This window comes from Urocampus carinirostris, chromosome 6, assembly GCF_059441175.1.
Source record: "Urocampus carinirostris isolate Australia breed hairy pipefish chromosome 6, RoL_Ucar_1.0, whole genome shotgun sequence".
Lineage (NCBI taxonomy): Eukaryota > Metazoa > Chordata > Actinopteri > Syngnathiformes > Syngnathidae > Urocampus > Urocampus carinirostris.
Genome location: NC_142354.1, coordinates 42,184,414 through 42,196,246, shown reverse-complemented (window position 1 = coordinate 42,196,246; position 11,833 = coordinate 42,184,414). Strand labels below are relative to the sequence as shown.

The 11,833-nt window shown below is 41.7% G+C and overlaps 1 protein-coding gene across 1 annotated transcript in view; it reads right to left on the bottom strand.

Moving 5' to 3' along the window:
• tgm5l (transglutaminase 5, like) overlaps window positions 1-11,833 on the bottom strand; it is a 34,618-nt gene continuing 22,785 nt past the window's right edge. Inside the window, exons 7-14 of the mRNA XM_088339039.1 lie at window positions 11,679-11,814; window positions 8,847-8,950; window positions 7,245-7,484; window positions 5,730-5,789; window positions 5,438-5,638; window positions 3,482-3,639; window positions 3,287-3,423; window positions 1-284 (exon numbers count right to left, since the gene is read on the bottom strand). Coding sequence (XP_088195165.1) covers window positions 134-284; window positions 3,287-3,423; window positions 3,482-3,639; window positions 5,438-5,638; window positions 5,730-5,789; window positions 7,245-7,484; window positions 8,847-8,950; window positions 11,679-11,814 — 1,187 coding nt within the window. The 3' untranslated portion in view covers window positions 1-133. The remainder of the gene's footprint in view (window positions 285-3,286; window positions 3,424-3,481; window positions 3,640-5,437; window positions 5,639-5,729; window positions 5,790-7,244; window positions 7,485-8,846; window positions 8,951-11,678; window positions 11,815-11,833) is intronic.

Sequence of the window (11,833 nt, the reverse complement as noted above, 5' to 3'; positions counted from 1 at the left end):
GACATGTAATGGATTAGTTGCCACACTTGGGATTGCCGTTGCTCACTGTTGTTTCAAGCGTTGCTCACCGACTTGGTGTGAACGCTCAGACCCGTAAGGAAAATGACAGAGAACATTGGTCAGAACTGATGTTCTAAGAACGTTGGACGGAAACCATTTTGAATCCTCTGACGGTGGTCCTGTTGGAGAGGGTCAGCGAGGCCTGAAGCATCTTCTTTCCCGTCATACGAGGGACAAAAGCAATCTTATGGGTTCCGCTTCCTCCAGGACGCAGCGGAAACATCCTACAACATTTCAAAAAAATATGCCTTAACATATACTGTCAACATGCACCTCCACGTACTTGCAAGAGCATCATGAACGAGCTTGATAGAGGTTGCAATGATGACCAAAGTCAGAAGAGGCGGCCCTAAGTACAAAAGTTCCAAATTCCATACAGCTCCTGTAATTTAACTATACATTTTTGTTGCCATACAAATTAAAATACAATAAATAATAAATTACAATAGAGCAGTGTTCATTTTACCTGTGAAAAGTGATGGTTCCCAGGTACTCGTATGCTCAAAAATCTATGGGTCCCTACAGAGATCTATGGGTCCCCAAAAATTAGTCTTATCCAGGTTGAAATTGTAAATCGGCGACAAATATATAATAAAAATCTATATATTCATTCCGTTTTAATCATCACAGTTTATTGGTAATACAAATCAGTTATCACTTCAGATTTTTCAGTTCACAAAAATATTGTACATGAAACAAAATAATATTGCTGAAATATTAGTCTATATATTCATGCAGTTTGGTAGGAGAAAATGCAGGTTCGATATCTTTTAAGTCTTCTTACGTGATTTAATCAAGTACACCGAGGCTTGCCATGAGGGGGAGCTCTTTATTTCGTCATCCCAAAGAACTCAGAGAACTCCAGACATAACAATGCTTTTATAGCTTCAATTTGAGTACAACCCAAGAGGCGGCGGAGATCTGACGTCTCAACAAGGAAGATGTTGTCGTACCCTTATTAGGACATGTTGTTCGCCTCAGTTTGCTCAGAGGGACCTTGCACAGAGGGACCTTGCAGGTCTCATGCCCTTTTAGGGAAACTCAACTGTCTTGCCAAGGATCTTCTCGAAATGATGTCAACATTCCCTCACTACTGTAAGCAAGTCTTTCTACATTTCTAAATGTATGCAACTCTATTCTACAAATGGAAGTCTATTTTCCACAACAGTTTTAATCGCTTCAGATTTTTCAGTTCATATATTCTTCGTGGTTTGCTGTCCCGCCACAGTTGTAATGACTTCTCAAGGTCCGATTGCAGCAACGGAATTTCCATAGCTAATTTGTGGTTTTTATTGTCGTGGTGCCGATCCAATGTGCTTTTCTGAAAGTTTGTATTGCAAACCAGCAATCCAGTTTTTTTGTCACGCTGGGTGCACGCATCACAGAACATGTAGCCTCTATTATCATCCTCCTCATAGCGTAACCAGGAATATAATTGAGTCCATTTTGGCAGAAAAGTAATTTTCTTGCTAGTATTCTTTTGTTTATTTTCTTTCGTCGAATCGTCCGCTTCAAAACACGTGTTTTCCTTGCCTCCGCAATCTTCTGAAGAATTTCTCCGCCGTTTTTTCGTGCCGGAATTATTGCCGTTGTTACCACTTTCTGCATTATGTTTCCACTTATTACCGACACTGAAGAAATGACCAATTTTTTGTTGATTTGCACCTAATACCAACTGTTTTTACGGAGGCACACTTCTCTTTCACTCGACAACCACCAAAACAATGACGTCATCTCGAAGCAACAAGATCTCGTTTGCCGAGATCGGCGCTAGACCAAAACAACAATGGCTGATTTGCCTGACGAAAAGTTTGGAGTGCGGTAAATCTTTGTTAAAAAAAAAGTAATCCGGTAATAATGACAATTTTGTGTCAAAAAAGTTGCATCCCGGGGACGCACGTCGATTTGAGACGATGCGTCCCCAGCAAAAATGATGCATCTAGGACGCAGGGACGCGGGCAAACAAGAACACTGTAGAGTACGATTTTATATATCTACAGTGGAACCTCGGTTTTCGAACGCCTCTTAGTTCGAACAAATCGGTTCTCGACCCAAAATTTCGAGAAATTCTTGCTTCGCTTTTCGTTCAAAAAATCGGAGTTCGAGCGCCGGTACGCTAGGGGCGATGCTGAGCGGCTACGAGTGTAGTTTGCCCCCACCCTTCGAGAAGAACTGTTGTCACGGCAATGCGCACTCCTTTTCTGTTTTTGTTTTTCAAAAGCGGTGAAGGGAGTCTTTTAACCCCTAATTATGCCTCGGAAGAAGGTTAGTGCAAGCAGCAAAGTTGCTACAGGTGAAAAAAGAGGAGTAGTGCGTACAACTATTGCATTTAAGAAAGAATTAATAGCAAAATATGAAGGAGGTGTGCGAGTTTCCCTTCTTTCAGGAATACAGCATGGCTTCTGCCGACCGGTAAGAAATCCTATTCATAAGTCTTTTCTTTATCCTTTAACCGCTCACCACTTGTTGTGGAGACCCGGGTGCTAAATGACGTGTAAACGACCTGATTTTTTCATTTTTACACGTTCATGTTAGCGTAATCTTTCGTACGGAAGATTACGCTAACGCGAACGTACGATTAGCCTGGGTTAGCTTTACGTTGAATATTCAAGATAAACATTCAGGGTGTTGGAACGGATTAAAACAATTTTACATTACTTTTAATGGGAAAAAACAGCTTCAGTGATCGTACAAATCGGTTTTCGTACAAAGAAATGGAACGGATTATGGTCGAGAACCGAGGTTCCACTGTATATTGAAGTGTCACTCAAGCCTAACCTATCAACCTTCCTTTTAGTCATCATCTTTCCGATCTCCTCTTTCTTGTTGGTGATAGGAAGGAGTGGAGAGGTGTTGAGAAAGGATAGTGGGATTTTGGACGCGTTCTTAAGGATGGGCTGGGCACCCGTATGATGCGGCAGGGGTAAACCAGTGAAAGTTGTGTCACCCTGACCCGAGTCACATGGCCGCTTTCTGGTGTCCCGTTTCATCTGGAGGGACGAAAGCATGACCGACTTAGGTGCCGAGGTGCCTAACTTGTTTGGGTGTTTGGGCAATTGGGTTGGCCATGGTCCAAAAAATATTTGTGTGTTGTTTTTTTGTTGTTGTTATTTATTTCCCTTTTATTTTCTTTGTTATTGTATGTGTGTGTCTTGCTGTCGGTCACCCCTCTTGAGGGATATGACCATGGTTGATAGATATAGAAGTTTATAAATAGATGACTTACCGGAAGTAGGCGTGGCCTTGGATGAGGCCGGCACCGCAAAGGCTCAGCACACCGCTTACGGGATGCGAAAAGGGGTTCATAAAGGTCACGCTAGCGCTCTGCTGCCGGTTCAGAACCAACTTTTCCTCGTCTTCAATCTGAGGAGAAGCAGCGTTGAAAACTACAGCTCGGAGGAAATATTACCGGTAAAAGTACCTGAATGAGGAGCTCCGGAGTGGCCACATTGAACTCCTCCGCTGCCAGTACTCGCTCGTGAGTGGCCGTATCGTCGAGCACCGCCGCCAGATTAACAACGTCCTCCCCGACCGCGTCTTCGTACTGGCCCGGGAGAATTTGCTGCCTGAGACATTTCACTGCAAACACAAAAGACACAATTAGGTGAGACAGTATTCCGTATTCAATATAAAATACTGTAAACCAGTGATGTGCATTTGACAACTAACAGACTATAAAGTCCATCAGTCCGCAAATACAGTGGAACCTCGGTTTTCGAACGCCTCTCAGTTCGAACAAATCGGAGTCCGACCAAAAATTTTGAGATATTCTTGCTTCGCTGTTCGGTCGAAAAAACGGAGTTCGAACGCCGGTAATGCGGGAGTGCGTACTCTAGGGTGCCATGCGGAGCGGCGTACGGGTGTTTTAGCCTCTAATTATGCCTCCGAAGAAAGTCAGTGCAAGCAGCAAAGTTGCTACGGGTGAAAAAAGAAAAGTAGTGCGTACAACTATAGCATTTAAGAAAGAAATAATAGCAAAATATGAAGGAGGTGTGCCAGTGTCTGATCTTGCCTGCGCCTTCTGCTGACCACCACAAAGGTAAGAAATCCTATACATAATTCTTTTCTTTATCCTTTTTTTTTATTTTTACACGTTCATGTTAGCATAATCTTTCGTACGGAAGATTACGATAACGCAAATGTGCGATTAGCCTGGGTTAGCTTTATGTTTACGTTGAACATTCAAGGTAAACATTCAGGGTGTTGGAACGGATTAAAAGGTCTTACCGTATTTTCCGCACTATAGGGCGCACCTAAAAGCCTTTATTTTTTTCAAAAGCTGACCATGCGCCTTATAATACAGTGCGCCTTATTTATGGATCAACATTAAGTCGCAAAGTCTTCCAACTAACTTGCAGCCGCCGGCTAGATTTCCCCCCGAACGCCAAGTAGTCCGCGGTGTATGCTGGAATTTATTTACCGGCATTTCATTGGCTAACCAATGTGTCAATCATCATTTGAGTCGATCACTATTGGCTAAAGTTATTCGGAGGTCAAGGGGTGGATCCTTTTTATCATTTACAGGCTGGCATTGGCTTGAACGGCAAAACAAAGCCTGCAATTGGCCGAAAAAGAATGTGTATAGCACGTGGTTGACTGCATACAGAAAGCATTTTTTACTATACTGTATTTGTAAATACTTTATTCTCCTGGATTTACTGCACTCACGGATATAAGAGGACATTGGCTGCACATTATTATGAACACAATGACTTCTGTGAGCTACTCCGGCTATATATTATCCCTGTATCTTGTTTCAGACTGAACTCGATGTTTCTGTGATAAGCGGTGCAGATAATGGATGGAATGGAGTGTCTATTTTTAAATTAAACTCAATTCCAAGTGTTTATTGTCATTTGCACAGTAAAGTTGCGAGCGAAAAAGAAAATAGAAACTAAGGAATGTTTGGCATTTCTTGAATCCCAAGACTTGAACCTTCCGAATGATGGAACGATGCATTTGAGTGACATCGTACAGACACTGTTTCCGTACATGTCTGAGACACGTATTTGCGTCTTTGCAAGCTTTGGGAATGTTAAGGGGGTAATAAGTTGGACTGAACTATCTGACTGTTTTGTCCACGTTCTCATTGTAGCGCCTTATAATCCAGTGCGCCTTATGTATGTCAAAAATAGGACCAAAAACTATTTTTTCGGGGTGCGCCCTATAACCCGGTGCGCCTTATAGTGCGGAAAATACGGTACATTATTTTTAATGGGAAAAATGATTTCGGTGATCGAACAAATCGGTTTTCCAACAGGGTTCTGGAACGGATTATGGTCGAGAACCGAGGTTCCGCTGTATATAAAAAGTTTGATTTGACTACTGTTCTCCTCAATCAGTTAATCACTGATTATAGCCCTTAAAAGTGACCTACCTTCCAAGGGGCCCAGTTCTACGATGCAATGGTTTTCCCAAAATGTGTCCGCAGGGCTGCTATTGTACTCTTTGATCTGCGCATTGAGGTGGACTTTCATCCTCTTGGCTACGCGCTGCCTGTTGATGACCTTCAAGGTGAAGCGAATGACGGCGCCGGCCACGGGACGTTTATCCAGCATCAGAACGGCAGCCAACTTGCCTGTAAGGAAACCAAGCTATTGACTATGTGATATTGAATTTTTTGAAACGTTACCACGGTAGAAATATTTTAGGATGGTGGTTGTTCTTACTTGTGCCTCGCCTCGTGGTGGAACTATCAGAGCGGTTTGAAGTGAGTGTAGAAGAGGGGCCTGTTTTGGAAGAAAAACATGATTACGGTGCCAAAACCGAGGTTATAAAATGAGAAATTCTTGATTTAATTCAACCCTATATTTTGCGTACACGTTCATGTTTTTTGTGTTTTCAATCAAAGAGAGAGCATTAAAAAGTAAACACTTGAGGGCAATGTTCCCTGTCATTTTCCTTACGGGTCTGAGCGTTCACACAAAGTCGGTGAGCAACGCTTGAAACAACAGTGAGCAACCATAATCCCAAGTGTGGCAAGATAATTAATCATCAAACATGTCCAAAACTTGACATCAAGTTACATTTTCCGGCAATGCAAAATTATTTTTCTCTTTTGAATGAATTGACTCATGTACGATTGCTAAGGTTGCAGGGCCCTTAAAACGTCATTTGTTTTTACAATTCTTTCACAAGATTTACATTTCTTTTTATTTTCTGATATATTTTGTCGCATAATATTAACATTTTTGGGGGCTCATTTAGTCGGTTGTAAGATACAGAACTGTACTTAATCACATTTTTTAGTGGAAGTACAATGTTGGCAACAAGATTGACTTGATATAATTGGAAATTATTTGAATGCAACACAAACTTTTTCTTCTTTTTTCGTTTTTTTTTTCTACTTTTGTTATATTCCTTTCAAAAAAATCTCGTTGTGTTTTTTTTTCCTTTTTGTTCTCTATTTACTTTTTTCCTTTGTTTCTTTCTTTTCTTTTTTTCGGGCTTTTTTTTCTGAATTTTTCCTTCTTTTTTTTCTTCTTTTTGTTTATTTTTTTGTCCGCTTTTCACTACTTTTTCATTTTGGTATTTTTTCTTTTTTTGTTCTATTCCCCCCTTCCTTTAAGTCATGTTGTGTATAATTTTACATAATATTTGGTCATATAGGAATGAAAGAAGCAAAAACAACCTGAAGAGCCGTTTAGGACCCAAAAGAGCCGGTTCCTTTGAGTGAGCCGAGCCGAAGAAGCCGGTTCTCGAAAAACTCTACTGACTTTACTCAACTTTGTTCTACTTCGACCTTGACTTCAAAATACCGCATTTTTTACCTTCATGCACTGTAACTTTGACTTAATTCGCTTCTTAATTAGCAATCTCGAGCTCTGATTTTTGTGAGCTGGCTAGATTTTCTTGTGCGCGGATAAGCTCTGGGTAGTGCGCAATTGTGCACACACGCAACTTAGAGGGAACATTGCGCTGGATAGATTTTCTTGTGCGCTGAGAATGTGCGGGCAGTGCGCAATTGCACAACATGTCTTGGGAGGGCTATTAGAACAGGTTGGAATTTTCTTATTGAAGTTCTAGCTCGCCCCTGTTCTCCTTGCAAGCTCAAAATCTAGATGTCTTCTCTCCTTATATTGAGTGTGTACTCAACTAAAAACGTATGAATATTCATTCGGAGCTAAACAAAACAAAATCGATTATGTTTTACGATAAACAGGCACAAGAACCCCTTTTCATACTTTTGATATTTTTGTAGTCCCCGGTGATGTTGTGCAAGCGGGGGGAGCCCACCACTTTGGTGCAGATGAGCGGTCCCACTCTTTCGGTGTCCACACTGCGGCTCACCACGCGACCTTGGCTCACTACGCACGTGTGCACGTCGGCGTTGACTTCGGCGTACACAAAAGGAATGTCGTAAATGAGGTCGACGCGGCGCTCCTTGATGGCCTTGACGGGAGCCGGCCCGCAGCAGAAAACACCTGGAGAGGATTTGAAGAGAGACAAGATGCGTCAAGAGAGCACAGTGCAATATGGCTGCCAAATGTAGGGATCTCATCTCATCACATTAGCTGCACCGCTTATCCTCAGTAGGGTCGCGGAGGTGCTGGAGCCCATCCCAGCAATCATCGGGCAGTGGGCAGGGGACACCCTGAACTGGTTTCCAGCCAATCGCAGAGCACACAGGGACAGACAACTTGCTCGCTCATTCATACCTAGGGACAATTTGGACCGGCCAATTCACCTGAAATGCATGGCTTTGGAATGTGGGAGGAAACCGGAGCCCCCGGAGGAAACCCACGCAAGCACATTGGTCCCCAAAATGTAGTCTTATCGAGGTTGAAATTGTAAATCGGTGTCAAATACATATTATAAATCTATATATTCATTCCGTTTTAATCATCACAGTTTATTGGTAATACAAATCAGTTATGACTTCAAGATTTTTCAGTTCACAACAATTTTGCACACTACTAAATAATATTGCTGAAATATTAGTCCATATATTCGTGCAGTTTTAATCATCACAGTTAATTGAAAATACAAAGCAAGTTATCACTTCAGAATTTTTCAGTTCATATATTCTTCGTGGTTTGCTGTCACGCTACAGTTGTAATGCCTTCTCAAGGTCCAATCCATTATCATCCTCCTCATAGCGTAACCAGGAATATAATTGAGTCCATTTTGGCTGTTGAGTCCTTGCTAGGAGTATTCTTTTGTTTATTTTCTTTCGTCGAATCGATGGCTTCAACACACGTGTTTTCCTTGCCTTCGTGACCTCCTGAAGAATTTCTCCGCCGTTTATTCGTGCCGGAATTATTGCCGTTGTTATCACTTTCTGCATTATGTTTCGACTTGTTACTGACACTGAAGAAATTACCAATTTTGTGTTGATTTTCACATAAAACTAACTTTTTTCGGAGGCATACATAACCTTCACTCCACGACAAGCACCACAACAATGAGGTCATCTCCAAACAACGAGATCTCGTTTGCCGAGATCGGCGTGCAGACGAAAACTCGAACCGCGAGACCAAAACAACAATGGCGGATCTGCCTGACGAAAAGTTTGGAGTGCGGTAAATCTTTGTTTGAAAAAAAATGTAATCGGGTAAAAATGACAATTTTGTGTCAATAAAGTTGCGTCCCGGGGACGCACGCTGATTTGACACAATGCGTCCCCAGCAAAAATAATGCGTCTAGGACGCGGGGACGCGGGCAAACGAGAACACTGTTTATATGGCATGTAATTGGAGGTACGTTTATTCCTACATATGGCAGGATTGGTCCTCCATACTGCCCTTGCTAGGTTTCAGTCTCGACTTAAGTTATGGTTTGCTAACCTCTGCTCCTCTGCTGCGGGGTGGGATCCAAAGTTTGCCAGCCGTCCATGTCGCCACTTAAATCCCTCCGAGTCATCCAACACTCCACCCACACATGAAAGTTCCTGTTTGGAATAAATGAAATGAAATGATCTGCATTTATCTAGCGCTTATCAATTCAATGACTTCCCAAAGCGCTTTACAATGTGATCCACATTTCCCAATAGCAGCCTTGCAGCCATGTAAGGCGCTAACCTGCTTATTGGGGGTATTAGGGGTTCAGTGTCTTACCCAAGGACACTTCGACATGTAACACGGACGAGCCGGGATTCGAACTGGGATCCCTTGATCCCAAGACGAGCGCTCTACCTCCTGAGCTACTGCCGCCCCAATCAAAGGAGTCTGTTAATTCATTACTCATTAGACCAGGGGTGTCAAACTCATTTTAGCTCGGGGCCACATTTTAGAAAAATAATCTCTCAGGGGCCGGACTAGTGGATTACAGTATAGCGAAAGAAAGTTGGTGAGAGAAAGGAAAAAAACAGAGAAGTAAAGAGAAACAAATAGAAGGGAAAGAGGAATAAAGAGAGTACAATATAGAAGGGAGAAAAAGGAGAAAGAAGGATACAAAAAAAGAGAGTAAGATATAGAAAGGGAGAAAGCGAGACAAAGGGAGAGAAAGCAAATAAAAGAATGGGAGAAGAGAAGGAGAAAGAGACAGGGAAAATGAGCGAGTGTGAGATACTGAGAGAGAGAGAAAGAAAATGAGTGCGGAAGAGAGAAAGTGAAAAAAAGTCATGGCTAAAGAAAAAGGGAGAGAAAAAGATGAACTCACATCTAAGCAATATTTATAACCATAAATAAAATATTGAAATCAGGAGGTCAGTTTATATGCACACATTATTTGTTTCTGTGTCACCAGGAGAGAATGGTAGGCAACATGTGGGGCACGAGAGTAGCTTATGTCACGAAACGGAGCGGGAAACAGGAAAAAAGGACCCATTCGCGTAGACGTACTCACAATTTATTGGGGGAAGGATGAGGAGGGTGCGCACACTCGATCCGGGGATCGATGGTCGCGGAGTGGATTACAAATCCAAACAAAAGACAAGTTGTCAAAAACAAACAAACGGATCAGACCAAAAACAAAACAGGATCAAAAACGGGCAGACTCACAGAACTAGGCATTTAACAGGTTTTAACAGAAGTCTCACGGAGTTTAACCAGGTTTAACAAACGTTCCAGCAACACACAGTACAAAGGAGCGCGCTTAAGTACTCCAAGAGCAATCAGTCCAATGCGTCTCAGCCGGTGTCAAGGGGTGGGGCCAGCTGGGCGCCATGACAACCGTGCAGGACGTGACAGCATATACAGGAACAACAAACCAAGGGGAATGTATGGTAAATGTAAGCACAGAATTTACGGTGAAAGAAAGCTAAAATTTGGTCTTTTATTTGTAAAACTATTTTTTCAAATGCACCATGCCTGGAGAAAACGTCTTGGGCATTACGCAGAAATGGAGAAGGAAATATTCGAGTAGTTTTAGGACAATACAGATATGGTGTGTCTCAGCTCTGTTAATTTCAAGCTCTCAAGTTTGTACAAATATGAAGGCTTCACTGATTCCACAGGTTTGTGTATATGTTTTCTTCTATTTCAAAGCAGTCTTAGGGGGTCGGCTTCAGTATGAGTATTATACGGTAATTTAAAACTTGGCAGTTATTTTCGGATTAACACGCGACTATTGGGAGCAGTGTTCCCTCTAAGCTGCGTGCGTGCGCACTGCTCGCACATTCCCAGCGCACAAAAATGAGGGCTCAAAATTACTAATTAAAAAGCAAATTAAGTCAAAGTTGAAGTGCATGAAGGTAAAAATACACGGGTTCCCCTGACGTTGTGTGCTAAATGCGGTATTTTGAAGTCGAGTCGAAGGAGAACGAAGTTGAGTAAAGTTAGTAGAGTTTGTCGGGGAACCGGCTTCTTCGGCTCGGCTCACTAAAAGGAACCGGCTCTTTCGGGTCCTAAACGGCTCTTCAGGTTGTTTTTGCTTCTTTCATCCAAACATGACCAAATATTATGTAAAAGTATGCACAAAATGACTTAAAGGAAGGAGGGAATAGAACAAAAAAGAAAAAAAAGTTTAGAAAAAAGCCAGAAAAAAAGAAAAGTAAGAAATGTAGGAAAAAAGTAACAAAAAGAAAAAAGTAACAGCTCGGAAAAAATAAACACAATGCGATTTTTTTTAAAGGAATTTGAAAAAAAGATGAAAAAAAAACCACGGAAAAAAGAAGAAAAAGTTTGTGTTGCATTCAAATAATTTCCAATTATATACAAATAAATCTTGTTGCCAACATTGTACTTCCACTAAAAAATGTGATTAAGTACAGTTCTGTATCTTACAACCGACTCAATAAGCCCCCCAAAATGTTAATATTATGCGAAAAAATATATCAGGAAATAAAAAGAAATGCATATCTTGTGAAAGATGTTTGTAGGCCGTACAACCTTTGCAATAGTACATGAGTCAATTCATTCAAAAGTGAAATGTGTTTTTGCATTGCCGGAAACTCAGCAAAATGTAACTTGATGTCAAGTTTTGGACATGTTTGATAATGACTTAGTTGCCACACTTGGGATTATGGTTGCTCACTGTTGTTTCAAGCGCTGCTCACCGACTTTGTGTGAACGCTCAGACCCGTAAGGAAAATTACAGGAAACATTGATTGGGAGTCAGTAATCTCATGGGGTATCCCAATTGCTTATGAAATGAAGTACCTAATAACTGTAACTAATTGTCTTTTTTTAGTAACATGCCCAACACTGATCAAAATAGGCCAATAGTTCCCAACTCACCATATGGAGTCTTTGGTGTGTTTCAGCTTCTTTCCCATCTCGCTGTAGAATTCCTCTATGACCAGGTTGCCGTTGGTGTCGTGAGCAGAGTTGAAGTTTGTGACGACGCGACAAGGAATGCCGAGGACGCGCATGACTGAAAAGTGGAAGTTACA